Here is a 15,830-nt window from a genome sequence, read left to right as displayed (position 1 = left end):
ATAAATATCAAATTGTGGTAGTAATTAGTTAATTAATATATTATCTAGCTATGTCGGTATTTCTTCTAAACCAAAATGTTAACCAAATATATTGTATCAATTTAGTACAACCAAACTAAAATCTTATAAATAAACTGGATGATTAATTGAAAATGAAAGACAAGGCAGATGATGCTTTTAAAATCAGAAGACACTTATCCTGTTAACACACCTTTTGGAGTTTAGGTTTTATATGTTACATTAATTAAATTCTTCCTGATTTGTTTGCGATACTTGAACATTGGTAAACTACTGCTGCCTTATATTATCAACAATTAGTCTTAAAGGTAACAGTAAAGCTGAACTAGTGTGAACTCAACTTTTTGCAAAGTTAAGAATTATAATGTGATAATAAACTTTGATTAGAAATAACATATTGTAGCTCCGAAAGACAGTCTCATGTATATATTGTTTGTACACTCAAACACTGCCATTCTCTCCTAATCTTAAATTTGGAATTATTAATGTATAATCTGGATATGTAGTCATTTTTAAAGAGCTCTTATGTCCTGCCTATTTACACAATCAAGCAGTTTATAAAATTGTTTTGCATTTCTTCAGGTTATTCCAGAAGTTGAGTTTGGCATTGTTTTTTTATACCTTTTATTTTGAAGCTTTGAAATGCTTGATACATCAGTATAATTTGTTTCAAATCCTTTGATCTATATGGTACAGAGTTGGGGTAATTGTAATTGTAATCGTTAATCAGCTGTAATTGATTACAATTTGTCAAGTAATCAGTGTAATCATTAATCAGCCTCAAATCTGATTACATGTAATTTAATTTAATCAATTACTTTTCAAAATAGCCTGTAATCCTGATTACATTTTGATTACATTCTGATTACAATGAAAAAATTCTAAAACTGTGTTTATGTCAATAAATGAACTTTTTATTATTCATATTTAATAAATATTTTACATGTTAAATTATTTTTGTTTACTTTAAGCATGCTAATTGATTTGCATACTGAAGCAAAAAAATAAAATGTTACAGTATTGAAAATTCATCATTAGCCAAAGCAGAGACATATAACACAATTGTATGTCTCTAGCCTTTGAATAAAGATATTGTAAATATATTCACAATTAACAGATGCATATATACATTTGATAATAACTGTTACATTCAAGTAATACTTTTCATTATAAACCCTAAATTATATTCTTTTGTTAAAATTGTGATTTTTGTCAACTTTGAATTGACAGGTAGGAGAATAATTAAGGTTTTATTGCAATTACCAATTGAGAATAGCTGTAGGGCAATACATATATGATAAAGGATAAAAATTATCTAATTAGCACAAACTAAATAAAAGTTGGACAAACATGTTGTTTTAAATAAACAAATTTTGGTATGGATTTGAACATGCAAAATGCAATGATTTAAGTACTTATAATTTGTTTACAACACGATGTAACAATTCTATTAAAAAAAAATCACATACTTTTTAACTGTTAACTTTATTTCATTCATATTTTAACTTCCATAAATTGCACCTTGTAATTCATATAAAGCCTGGAAGAGATCAGAAGACAAGTTGCAGCAAATTATTCATAAAACTTTATTCATTAAACTTTTCAGAGATCAATGGCGATAAACTGTGATAGGTCATAACCAAGGCACAATGTGCATGTACATGTATATATACATTGAACTTTTGTGGTTTATTAAACTGATGAAAATTGAAGTAACCATTTTATAATTATTAAAAAAAATCCTTTTCAAAAATGCTATACTTTTATAAATTGCAATTCGGATGAAGAGTTGTTTCATTGAGGCTTACATGTACACCACATCTTCCTATATCTATATAGCTATTTTTAAACATTTATTCATTGACATCAAAAATGTAATTTTCTTATTCATTGTAATCAGATGTAATCATGATTACTTTGCCAATGTAATCATTAATTTAATCAGATACTTTCAGAAATGATGTAATCGTTAATTTAATTTAATCGTACAATTGACAAAGTAATTGTAATTTAATCAATTACATTGAAAGTAATCAGACCCATCTCTGATATGTTATGGGTTGGGGGTTACTCCAGAACTATCATATGTTATAGCATTTGAGCACATTGAAAGCAATATCTTTTATTTATAACATTTCTTTGCTTCCAACTTACTTGTAATCAAATTTATTTGTAAGAGGTGAGTGTATATAAAGAATAATACTTTCTATTTACTTGTCCATGCTCCTTTCAATTGCAGTTAACCACTACTGCTTTCTAACAAGTGTAGTAATTGGGCCTCATATTATTATGTTTTAATCATATGCATTACTTTTGAAGTAGGTTTCAGGAAAGAGCTGTACATTTAAACAATTTTTAAAAGTATTTGAGTTTAAATATGATATTTTATTCAAGTAGATTAATTATTTTTTTCAAATGGAAATATCCTGTATATATTACCACTTTTTTGTTGTAGGGAAGAATTTAGAGCAACAGATTTTAGAGGACATTATATTTAAATGTGTAACAGATTCTCCAGCTAGCTGACAAGTATCAGGAATGATAGAATTCACTGCAACATTGTCATAGAAAAACGACTTTTGATTTATTCTACACAGAGTTTTTTTATTGGTATTATTACAAATAACTTTAAAGGGAAATATACAGGAAATACGGGAAACAATGTTATGAATGGTGAACTTGCCACCTTCTTATAACTTTCGAATTTATATTTCTTTCATTTCATATGAAAACATCTTTTGATAAATTTGTTTTGATTTTATATTCAAGTTTTGGAGTCCTGCATTATTAAACATGGACATATTCCTCTGCTTGTCTTAACTTTGAATTTCATACATTGAAAGCTTTTAAATGTTTACTGAACACAGAAATCTTCTTACATAAAAAAAGGTACAGTCTCAGGTTTGTACGATAGTTTACCATTAAAGAAATCTTCATATCAACTTGAAAATTAGTAGGCATACAGGTCATAGCGAGAGAAATTTATGATTTTGTTTGCCAAATATGATTTTGAAAGTGATTTCACTGTTCATATAATATAGACACATGATGCTACAAGCAGAGCATATGTCTTAAACCAGACCAGACTCTTGTTTCAAAGCCATCATCTGACCAACACTAAGTGTCCAAGTCTCTTCAATTGTACTAAATCATCCATCTTTTTGCAGAGATCACTGAATCAATAAAAAAAACTGCAACTCCCCTCAAACCATGTGATAGAGGGATACTCATTGTAAAAAGGGACATGTTTCTCATTGAATATTTTCTTTCTTATACATTGAGTTTTAGTGGCAGACAAAATCGTTCTCCAAAAAAATATACAAAAATCTAAAAAGGAAAAGAAAAAAATATGAGATGTTCATATTGTATCCATGGTAGTGTGGCTTTAATATTCAAAACAAGGAGTTACAGAGGGAAAACCATTAAATAAAAGGGTTTTATCTTTGAGGAGGCATGGAAAGGGAAAAGAATAATGTATGATGTATTTGCTTGAAAGTCGATCCTTTGTTTTCAAAACAACTCCATCTCTTCACAATGACCTCAGCAAATCTTCTGAAACAGACTACAATTTACTACAACAATCTAAAATTGGCACTATATAATTTAGATAAACGATAAATGGACATCAGTTAATCAAACCATTTTTGTACGGTTATAGGCTCTATGTGCACATGCCCAACTAACAGGAGCCAATTGACCATCACCTCTGTTCATGGTTTAATGAAGAACTAATTAAAATCCGTCAAAAACATTCTTGCATGTTGAATTGAGAAATCGAGCAATCAGTGTTTAACCTTTAGTATCTGTATCCTAATACTTCTATACACAGCTACTTTTGCATAGGTACTATTTGTGTACTAAAAATCTGTAGTACTGGAAATTTACTTTTAATATTCAGTACTATTTTGTTACTTTAAAATTATTGTAATATTTAGGTACCTGTATTTTACAGTACTTGAAATTTAGGTACTACAGATTTTGGGTTTCTATCATTACATTTTCAGCATTTCGAAAGTTTTTCCATTTCAAATCTCTTAAAATTATGATTTTCAAACATGGAATATTGTATAATTTCTGTACCAAAATATTTATTACAAATCCAGTACTGTAAAATACAAGTACCTGAATATTACAATAATTTTAAAGTAAAGAAATAGTACTAGATATTAAAAGTAAATTTCCAGTACTACATATTTTTAGTACAGAAATAGTACAGGTGCAAAAGTAGCTGTGTACAAAGATGTCTTTTCCACTGAATACTTGGTACAAATGGTGCTTCGCAACTTGTGTTTGCTTATGTAGTGATTAAGATTATAACACATTGGTGACTGCTGTACCCCTATCTTTGAAATTTTTACCTTCTTTGTCTGTTTGTTTTGTTCACACATTGTTGTCATTGTAATGGAATTAAATGCAATTGTCCTACAAGTGAGAGAATTAGCTACACAGCTATTTCTATTTCTGTACTAAAAAAAATGCAGTACTGGAAATTTACTTTTAATATTTAGTACTATTTCTTTACTTTAAAACTATTGTAATATTTAGGTACTTGTATTTTCAAGTACTTGATTTGTACTAAATATTTTGGTACAGAAATAATACAATATTTCATGTTTGAAAATCATAACTTTGACACATTTGAAATAGAAAAACTTTCAAAATGCTAAATATGTATCGGTAGTAACCAAAAATCTGTAGTACCTAAATTTCAAGTACAAATATTGTACTGTAAAATACAGGTACCTTAATATTACAATAATTTTAGAGTAACAAAATAGTACTGAATATTAAAAGTAGATTTCCAGTACTACAAATTTTTAGTACAGAAATAGTACCTATGCAAAAGTAGCTGTGTATATAGCTTTAAACCAGGTTTAATACACCATTTGTCTACACAGGAAGAGAAATGTACCACGGAAGTGTTTAAAGGCATTGAGTTTCCTAAATCCGCAATTTTTGTTTTGTTGTATACATGCAATAATTTTGCTTCCGTTTTTGTTTTTGTTTTTGTTCTAGTAGTGGATGTCAATGTATCATATCTGTATCAGGTTCTTCAATCAGAGAATTTAATACAAATATGCTGGTTAGGAATTAGTAGGAGGTAACATGAATTATGGTAGGTTTCTTCATATATAGATACCATGTGACGCAACCACATTGCTTTCTTTTTTCCTGACATTACAGAATGCGACTTATCGTCGTATATTTGCTTGTTGCAAAAGCAACAGTTACACGACAGGTGTCTAATTTGAATCGGAAAATCCAAAGCACCTGAGTACACTACCGGTTTTAAATAGAACGAAAGTTATCTTTAAACCAAATTCTAGAAATAATTTGATTGTTTAGGAAAAATCTTGGAAGGAAGGGCAATGAAGTCAAATATATTACTGTAACTGCTGTGTTCTTTTTTTAAAGGAAATGCAGATGTTTAAAATCTGAATTAGTTTACCTGACGTGAAATTATCTGATTTAACACTTATAGCTGACAAAGAAATGTTCCTTCGATCGACAGATCAGAGATTAAAAGCTAAGACATTATGTTGTGAGAAAAGTGATAAATTACATACGGTTTCACCACGTGTTCAAAAATTTAAAAAAAACACAGACAAAATGTTGAACGTATTTCCTACCGGTTACAACACATGAACCTCTGAAAAAGAAAAAAACAGGGATTACAGAAAGAAAATTTTCAAAAAGACCTCAACAGGAAAGAACGAGAACAAAAATTCCAAGCTGACAATGAACTTACAACAGACATCTTTAGAACAGTGGTATACTACTGTTGTCTTTTTTATCAAGCTGTTTTTAAAAGCAATATGGGAGAACATCATTCCTGTTTGACAGAAGACCAAATTATATGATCAGAAACGTCACTGGCGTAGTAACAAAGACATTTGAGCTTAACATGACAAAAAACAGAAAAGCATACCGACTTTTTACAGACTTTGAAATATTTTGAAAAGATCAACTTTCAGTAATACGATTTTTCAGTGCTACTGAACGGTACAGAATGTCCGAAATAGACAACAGTCAGCTATCTAACTTCCATTTTATCTGCTGTAATGGAAAATTTCCAATACAACTTGACAAACAAGATAACTTACGAAGAACCACACAAGATAAGATCCCTATGTGCATATTACCAGGATATTAAGACCATCCTGAAACAGAAAATTTTGAAAGGGCACCGGACAGACAGAAGATTTAACAAAAGTTGTAATGTAATGACACCTGAGTTGTAAAGAACGAGAGGATGACGGAAAAAAAACGGAAGTGTCGCCAATCCGCAGAATCATAGATAAAAGAGAGAGGTTTCACTTTGGGGAAACTTGAGAAAACAGTGGTTAAACAGACGTTGAGTTGTGACAACATTTCCCTATCATATGCATCACGAGGCATAGCCTGTCGTAGGTAAATAAGTGAAATAACTCATCATAGATAACAGTGGTGTTTAGAGAAAAGGGTACGATCTTTTCCATTATACTGATTCTTAATCTATGGGTAGGAAAATAGTGAAAGAAGTCATAGCAGTTGATGGAATTTTTTAAATGATCGCAACTTTTTTTTTTTTAAAATGGACTAAATGACAATAATATTTTAACAGATATGAATGGTAATTCTCTTTTGGGAGATAATAAAATTGTATAATATCATTTAATATGGAGGTAATCCATATATGATTTTGCGAAGTTTAATAAGTCATAACTTTACACCGTTACACCGAGTTGACACCTCTGCTATCATATCTTTTCTTTAAAGTTTTTTACCTCTTTATTAACGATTAAATCATTGTAGAAGTTTTGTATATAATATCCGTGCAATGTTTATTAAGTTCAAAAACATTGATTCCCTAGGTTTGATATGAAATTATTGAATAACTGTCTTTTGTTATAAATCTCTAGTAGACCCTCTCCCGGTGCTTTAGTAGATAAATCTGTTACGATTTGTATAATTATTGAATTGTTAGGATTTTACTGACTTCACTTCTATTTAATCAAATGATGAAAAGATTTAAAAGTCGGTTTACGACCACATATGTAGTATTTATCTAACTTTAGTTTTACTTGAACGACAGTGGGGTTAGAAAGCATGTTGAAACGGTGAGTGTTTAAGTTATAAATCTGTTTAGAAATTGGCAATTTGTTGAACTTTCCCGCAATTTTGATCAATGTGATTTAATTTTTTGTGTCAGTTTTTATAAGCACATCAAAATTTGAGGATTTTTTAACAATAAGTTTCTTTTTTGACTTCCAATAATATTGCGTTTATTACCCTACTGGTTCAAATATAGATAGTTGGTGCACTGGAATGTGTTTTTTTTTCAAAAATTCCACAACTCCTGCTTAAAGAAGAGATCGAACGTTTAGCGCTTTCTCAATATTAAAGTAGCGTTACAGTCAAATTCATAAAGATATATCAAGTACCCTGACTTTGAAAGATGGCATGAATAATAAATATTCACGCTTATAAATGATAGGCAGTAAAGAAGAATGTCATAATTTTCTTTTAGAGATTTCGCAAACTTTTGTTCTCTCAAATTAATCGATCAATCTTGTAAATTAAGGAAATTAAAAAAAAAAAAAATGATGCCATTTCATGCGTAATGTGTGTCGCTGATACTATTACATTTGTAAATCACACCATCTTGTTAATTAAGGATATTAAAAAAGAAAATGTTTCCGTTTCACGCATAATGTGCGCTGCTGATACTAGTATATTTGAAATTAACACCATCTTGTGGAATAAGGAAATAAAAAAAATGGTTTCCGTTTCACGCGTAATGTGTGCCGCTGATACTAGAATATTTGAAATTAATGTATTAAAGGTTCAAAAGTCTAATATCCACATACCTTTAATTGCTTTTAACGACCTTTCATAACAATAAAGTTTTTAAATCGTCTCCTATTTAAATTCTAAAGTAAATTTAAGTACACAGTTTAAATATGTTTGACAGACTGAATAAACTGTCCATTTTCATTTCGTTTTATTTGTTTGTCTCATTTTTGTTAAAGAATTTAGTTTTTGTCTCGCTTGCGACGAATTCATGCGATTATTTGTTTGCTTAATGGAAACCATTATTATTTTTGTCTATAAATTAATTGGTCAAATATATTTGGTCTGTAAAATTATTACATATTTTGACATTGAACTCTTGACCATGATGTTAATGCTGAACAGTGCGAGATACTAGTATAGTTTTAATATTTGTTTCCGCGGTATTTATTCTCTGGTTATTCAAGTTAATGTGTCGTGAGTATTATATTAGTAACTGAAATATAAGCGTGTCCACTCTTGATTTAATTAGCATATATTTTTTAAATCATTTTAGAGCCTGCATGTCAAGGAATCGCCAATTTAAGGATGTTGTTCACGTCAGATCATTGATTTTTAAAAGTCCAGTTTTCTGGTTACATGTAGTATCTGTTGCTTGTAGAAACCCCCTCCGCTTTAGTCAGCAGTAGTACTGGGGCCGGTTTCACGAAGCTATCCTAAGACATGTCATAAGACATATCTTAGGACATGTCTTATGATCCTCTTATGACTATCCTAGGACATATCTCAGACCTCGTCTCGAAGCTGGCTTAGGATGATCTTAGCTAAGACATCCTAAACCTGTCTCAAGTTCTTTAAATTTTCAAATATAAATATGATTTACGGAAAAAAATCATGTAAATGTAGTTTGTCTTACCATAAATTATTCTAAACGTATTGATCAATATAAATGACATAATTTGCAAAATAAATATAAAAAAAGTAAAAGTTATTTATTTATAAATTATCTTCAAACAATACATTAATATAAATATGAAATTTTTAATGAAAAATTAAGAAAACAAGAATATAAAATGATAATTTTTTTGGTACAAGTGAGTTGAATTCAATTTCGACTTTATTGGTTATAAAAGGTTAAGGGATAAAATCGTGCAATCTTGATATCAATTATACATCGAATTTACATTGTTGACAAATCATGATAATCCGTCAATCTAGAAAAATTACGTTAAAAGCAGGAACAGGAGAATAGATAATTAGATGATAATAAGATATTTTTTTCAAAATTAATATAAAAAATAAGTGTAATTTGTATAAATAAACGTATAACTATCCTAAGACCATCATAAGACACCTCTCGCGTTGTCCTAACTTTATGACCAACTTTAAGAGATGTCATAATTTAGGACCACTTTGTGAAACCCACTTAGGACTAAGATATGTCGTAAGACCATCCTAAGACATGTCTTAGTCCTAAGACAGCTTCGTGAAACTGTGCCCTGAACTGTAAGCATAAACAAGGAAATTAAAATATCTCAATATACCATTTAATCATTGGCCTAACAGAAGGAGCCTGTGGCAGTTGAGCATAATAATATCAAAAAAATTACAATAAATTAAAATGTTTTAGTAAGTTTGATAAGTAAATGGCATGGTCCATTATCAAAAGAAAAACATTCGAAAAAACACAATTAAATCGAACCATTACCCAAATAAACATTAACATCTCAATTTCGCGTCAAAATATTAAAGTGGTTTTGAAGTAGCTTAAATTTGTTAAAGATTTAAATCAATTTGCACAGTGAAAAAAATAATAATATACTTATTAATATTTAAATTACATGCAAGATTTGTGAATAGCTGCTTTTTTTTTTTATCTTAACAATAATACAATCCTCTTGACACAAATGTTGCCTTATTCTGTTGTCCTTTTATAAACATTTTACGGGCTATCAGTTCGCGATATAAATAATATCTAACTTCTACGCTAAGTATCACTTCATTGCATTTGAACTGTATCTGCTTTGTTAACTGATCAGTCTTTTAATAATAAGTCATAGGTTAGAAATTCAATATTCGAACAAATCGTCCAAGTGGGGAATTATAATCGAACTTTACCTTTATTTGGACACTGGGGTTCTTGTTTCAGGACCATGGCAACGCAAGCCAATCGGATGTGAAGACTGCAATTCAATCCAATGTGTATTAACTGCAAATCCATGTGAAATTAAAAACAGATTTAATAAAACTGGATTATACATATGCAGATTAACCGTTATGGGATTAACACATAAGTTATTCAATGTTTCGTGAAGTAAAGAAGTATTGTTGATTTTTTAAAGGATTGATATTCAACTCATAGGAGGTTAGTTTTTTTGTATTGTTTATTGTATTTTTCACTAAATGCATGTAATTTGTTCATTGATTACACAAATTCAACATTATTTATGACGGCGCTGATTTAAGAAAACCACAACTGTTATAGTGAAAGATCTTAAAACTACACCACAAGACAGCAGAAGTCAACACACATTACAGAAGTAATTACTGTTGTAAACCTTAATTGAAATATTAAGGGAGGTGTACGTGTAATAAACTGGAAGAACTTGAACTTTGACAGAACAAAAACACGGTGTAACTAAGGTAGAGTGAATTCGTCGTGAATTCGTCGTGAATTCTCTTTATATTTTTTTTACTTAAAAATATGTTGATCATCATCTTACTCATAATTAAGTCCCGTCTTCACTGGAAATTGAAACACCCTACATAGCAAGATAACATATGAAACTACTGCACAAATAATGAGCGTCATACATATTTACATATAATACGCCTTTCATAGACATTTTGTAAATCAAACATGCTTTCAGAGTTTTTATATGAGTTTCTTAAAAATTATGTTACATTATTTTTTAGATGAGTGCAATGTCAAGTCAAGTACAAATATCGCCGCCTTCGGCGACAAGGAGATTGGTTAAAACCGCTCTTCACCAGGCCGTGCTAGACTGTAGACTGCATCAGGTCCGGTTACTAGTAGCTAAACATAATTCAAACATGGACAGTAAAGACTTAAATGGGAGGACTCCATTAATGTTGGCATGTATGGTGGATGAAGAATACGGGTATAGAATGGCAAAGATTTTGATACAAGCTGGAGCATTTCTGAACTTGCGAGACGTGTATGGCCGAACGGCCTTGAGCTATGCCTGTATGAACGGTCGTCACTTGATAGTACAGTGTTTAATTAGAGAAGATGTAATAGACATCAATGAGGGAGACAATGACGGTGATACACCTCTACATCATGCTACAGCAAGCAAAAATCCTAAAGTCGTCCAAGCTCTTACAGACTGCTTTGTCAAATTTGGATTAGATATTGATACACGCAACAATCTTGGCTATACGGCATTGTTGTTAGCTTGTAAAAATGGACATTATGCGTCTGCGTATCAATTACTGGTAAAGGGCAGGGCTTGTCCGACACTTAGAGACAACGAAGTATACTTAAATGCTTCAGATTGGGTTCAAAAGAGTGCAGAAATAAATAGAGGCTTTGAGCATAGACGGTATCCCGTCTCTGCGAGTGCTCCAACTTTATCGGCTTTGTCTTTTTCCAGAGAATCTACAATGTATTCCCAGCCTCTGGTTCCTCCTTGTCAACACGTGAAGCATCTTGCTTTACCCGTGTCGTCACCTGTCCGATTTGGGCACACGTTCATGGCATCATTGAATGACCGATTGTCAGATGAAGCATTTATTCAAGGTAGAGATGCTCGTCGAATGCTCATGCGCGAAATAGAAGATTACGAAATGGTGCATCGACCACACTCTCTCAGATCTCATCGCGCAAAACGACTGCATCCCTCAACGGCAAAATTGTTGGCGCTTAATAAAAGAAGCAAGTCCTTGGTTGTCCCAGACATGACGACATTATTCAAAATATATTGCGATCAGTATCAGCCAGATTGGCGAAAAGAGAAAAGTAAGAAATTTCCATCATCTTTTACTGTCAGTTCTAGTACCTCAACAGAATTACCAACAATTGAAACATAACAATAACCATGGTAACAGGTGACAACAGTTTAAGTACAACTTTAAAGCGACAATAGTCATTTTCAACATACACGTAAAGAATACACCCAGATTGATTTTGTTTCTTTGTGTATAAAGTGACCTGTATGTTTAGATGGAAATGTCCTGGGTCAATCACTGCTTATAATGAAGAACACGATACAAACATTTGCTTTTTACAGCGAATATAGAATTACGATTGTTTTCGTATGAAATATGCTACATTTCAATCGATGCTATCTGTATACATTTCTATTTTGCATTTTATTTGTTGCAATTGTTTTCTATATTGATAAATTAATCACAAAAGGCTTTGTTTGGTCGTGATTACAGTTTAAATACATTTGCATATTGTTTTCAACTTTTTGGTGCTAAAGAGGCACGCTTAAATTCCTCATTATCTTGAAATTTAAATCTTGATAGAAGATTTCAGATATTTTTGACTGAAAATAAGCTTTTATTGCATTATTTAAAAGGAATTCACTTGATAAAATTCAGTCAAGATTAAACCCAAACCACGACACTCGTCACTTGGAAACTGCTTTTCTAAATTATGCTGACATCAACAACAAAAAATTAATTGCAAAGATACTTATTACCTGCCTGCGACTTTCACCTCAGAATGCAAGATTTAGGGATTACAATTAGTAGGCGGATGCAGCATTTACTATTTGTATACAGCCGGAGAGAAAAACACATAAAGGCTTCATACCATATTGCCTATGTAACAAAGTTTCCTTCAGTCGTATTGTTTTGACCTCATTTACATTCTTTAGCGACTGCTTAAAGAATATTTCGTTTTTTATCATATGAAGTTCTTTCTTCCTAGTATTTAATTGATAGGATAACTATATTTGGGATATGGATTCAAAGTTTACATTTCTGTCGGACAGGGTTCACATGATCTCAACTTCAGTTCATGGATAAGTGAGCAATGCTAAAGTTACGTGATTATGCCCCTTTTTCGAATCCTATAAATAGTAGGTCAACTATATTTGAGACATGAAATGCTTGTAAGGTGTATATGCCTGTTTGGCATCTTTCATCCGAACTTGACATCTTTTTCATGGTTTATAGGTCAATATTAAGTTTTTCAAGTTTAATCTGTTTATTAGATACTTTGAGTAATAGGTCAATATAAAAAAAGAAGATGTGGTATAATTGCCAATGAGACAATTGTCCACAAGAGACCAAAATGACACAGACGTTAACAACTATAGGTTGACATATTTGATGCATGAAATGATTGTAAGGTGTACATGTCTGTCATACATTAAATGCCCATGACCTCATATTCATGGTCCATTTGACAATATTAAGCTTTCAGGTTTTTGTTTGTTTCGTGTATACTATAAGCATATAGGCCAATTTTTTATGCATAGTGTAGAGAACGATTGTAAATGGTGTACATGTTCGTCTGGTATGGTTTATCTGACCTTGTCCCCATTATCAAGGATTATTGATGATGTTGAGTTTAGTCCAACTGTATCTTCAATACTATCAACCATAAATCAATTATAGTCTGTAAAGCAGGCGACACTCTTGTAATGTAGAGATCTCTGTTTGGTTAAAAAAAAAAACAGCTAGTTTAGGAAAAAAACAGTAAGAAAGACAACAAAAGCACAAAAGGAAAAACTGTGTTAATATGAAAAAGAAGATGTGTACCGGTATGATTGCCAATGACACAACTGTCCACAAGAGACCAAAAATGACAAAGGCTTTAACAACTATAGGTCATCGTACGGCCTTCAACAATGAACAAAGCCCATATCGTATAGTCAGCTTTAAAAGGCCCAAATATGACAATGTAAAAAAATTCGAACGAGAAAACTAACGGCCTTTTTTATATAAAAAAAAGGAACGAAAAGCAAATATTTAACACATAAACGAACGACAACCACTGGATTACAGGCTCATGACTTGGGACAGGCACATACATAAATAATGTGGCGGGGTTTAACATGTAAGTGGGATCCAAACCCTCCCCTAACCTGGGACAGTGGTATAACAGTACAACATAAGAACGAACTATAAAAATCACTTGAAAAAGGCTTAACTCGTCAATTGACAAACATACCGAAATGGCAGAATGTTTAGCTACTCAAAGCAAGCTTAAAAATTTACGTCAGCAATTGCTGATATTACATCCTTCAACCTAGTAGCATACAATATTACAGTATTTTAACGGAATAAATGGTTAAGAATATTTGTTCCAACAGGATTAATTATATAGTATAGCATTGCTTATACCAATTAATATAGTATAGCATTGTTTATACCTGTTTGAAAGTTTTTTAAACAGATTTATAACACATATCCAAAGGAAGCTCAAAATTTCGTTATGACATAATATTTAATTATTTCTAAAATAAACAACACACATCATAGGTTTCACACAAAGCTGATCCATGAAAAAGAATAATAGATAATTGTTAACACGTTATTCTTATCCAGTTCATAAACATTTAATTGTTCTTCTTCTTTCACGCTACTTTCTTAGTATTTTAATAGGCGACATTACTTAGATACAATTGTACTTAATTTGATTTAAAATCCAATTTATCTATATTGAATTTTTTCTTATCTTGGCCGTTTTCAAATCGAATATGGTCTCCTACTGGCATAGGTATTGGGGATTTTTTTTTAATTGAATGTTTACAATTTCTTTTCAAATCTTGAATGTTCTATATAGCTGATTATTTTAATCATTGTTATGTTTATGGATTAAAGGTATAGATTGTTTTAAGATGTTTTCGTTTTCGTTTTACAAAAAAACATAATCCGCTAAAGTTATTATACAAAGTTGGCAGAAAATCGATCCTAATAAGAACTTGGTTTTCGAAATCTTTTGGTAAAAAAAGAGTACGTGTTGTTTAAAACTATATATCAATACGAATTTAAACAATGACACGGAGGCTGCAACTTATACAATTTATAATAAAAAAAACAAGAAAGAAATAATTTATTTAGACGCAAGACCTGTAACTCTTCGCATAATAATGTGTACATGTTTATATTACTGCATATACGGTTTCACAATACTTACGGCGAGAAGTTTTGCGACCAGAAATCTATCCCACTATATCCTCATTTTCAAGTGGCATTCCAAATTTATCGCCCTTCCTCCCAATCGACCCTTTACCAGGACTGACCTATTGTAGTTACTGGGTGATAATGTTTTTCTCGTACTGAATTATTATCAAATACGTGCCACTGGACAACAATAACCTATCGATATAAAGATTTAACAAAAACTTTATCTGTATGCTGTTATTTCACTCGAAAAATCTGTATTTATAATAAAGTGTATGTGATATGGCTTTTTCAATATCACACACCGTATCAAACTTCGAGCAAAACTCTTGGGACCAAATTGCTGTCTTAAGTATATGTGTGTGTAGTATTGAAAGAAAAGAGAACGGAATAAAAAAAAATCCATTTGTCAAGGGCACTTAAATCAATGAATGTGTTCGTAGATAGAAGTTGTTTTTGTTTTCTGTTAAATTGCCCCTTTCAAAATTGTTATACGATGATGACAGTCTATAGAACCAGGTTTTATCCACCATTTTCTACATTTGAAAATGCCTGTACCAAGTCAGGAATATGACAGTTCTTGTCCATTCGTTTTTGATGCGTTTTGTTATTTGATTTTGTCACGTGATTATGGACTTTGCAAGTTGATTTTCCTCTGAGTTCGGTATTTTTGTGATTTTACTTATAACTCTAAAATGGTAAAATGACATCACCAAAATTCAAACCTGATCTGTATTTAGTGGTAACAAGCATTGTGTATAAGTTCCATACCAATTGGTTGAGGGGTGTCTTCAACCTATGCCAACATTTGATAAAAACATATTCAATCTATGCCTACAAACAAAATACAATAGGTGTTGTTATAGCAATTATTAATTATTTATAAAAGGTAAAATACAGTCAGTATATTTAAGCATTAAAATTACTCTTTGAAA

The 15,830-nt window shown here is 31.0% G+C and overlaps 2 protein-coding genes across 6 annotated transcripts in view; both read left to right on the top strand.

Moving 5' to 3' along the window:
- The window catches only part of LOC134718848 (zinc-regulated GTPase metalloprotein activator 1B-like), a 49,591-nt gene extending 46,768 nt beyond the window's left edge, over positions 1-2,823 (top strand). For both annotated transcript variants that reach the window (XM_063581647.1, XM_063581658.1), the window contains exon 14: positions 2,474-2,823. In XM_063581647.1, coding sequence (XP_063437717.1) covers positions 2,474-2,544 — 71 coding nt within the window. In that variant the 3' untranslated portion in view covers positions 2,545-2,823. The remainder of the gene's footprint in view (positions 1-2,473) is intronic.
- A 4,164-nt stretch (positions 2,824-6,987) lies between these two features.
- On the top strand, positions 6,988-14,119 carry LOC134718825 (death-associated protein kinase dapk-1-like). 4 transcript variants are annotated; one of them, XM_063581626.1, is made up of 3 exons: positions 7,007-7,118; positions 9,941-10,156; positions 10,701-14,119. In XM_063581626.1, exon 3 carries the CDS (start codon positions 10,708-10,710, stop codon positions 11,842-11,844), a length of 1,137 nt encoding a protein of 378 aa, XP_063437696.1. In that variant the 5' UTR covers positions 7,007-7,118; positions 9,941-10,156; positions 10,701-10,707; the 3' UTR covers positions 11,845-14,119. The 4 variants fall into 4 exon arrangements, with proteins under 4 accessions (XP_063437689.1, XP_063437696.1, XP_063437684.1 ...); XM_063581614.1 differs by having other exon boundaries at positions 7,008-7,118; positions 10,708-14,119; XM_063581619.1 differs by lacking the exon at positions 9,941-10,156 and having other exon boundaries at positions 6,988-7,118; positions 10,708-14,119.
- The last annotated feature ends 1,711 nt before the right edge of the window (positions 14,120-15,830 follow it).

This window comes from Mytilus trossulus, chromosome 1 (genome assembly GCF_036588685.1).
Source record: "Mytilus trossulus isolate FHL-02 chromosome 1, PNRI_Mtr1.1.1.hap1, whole genome shotgun sequence".
NCBI lineage: Eukaryota > Metazoa > Mollusca > Bivalvia > Mytilida > Mytilidae > Mytilus > Mytilus trossulus.
The sequence above is the reverse complement of the archived record's forward strand: the minus strand, read 5'-3'. Positions and strand labels throughout refer to the sequence as shown.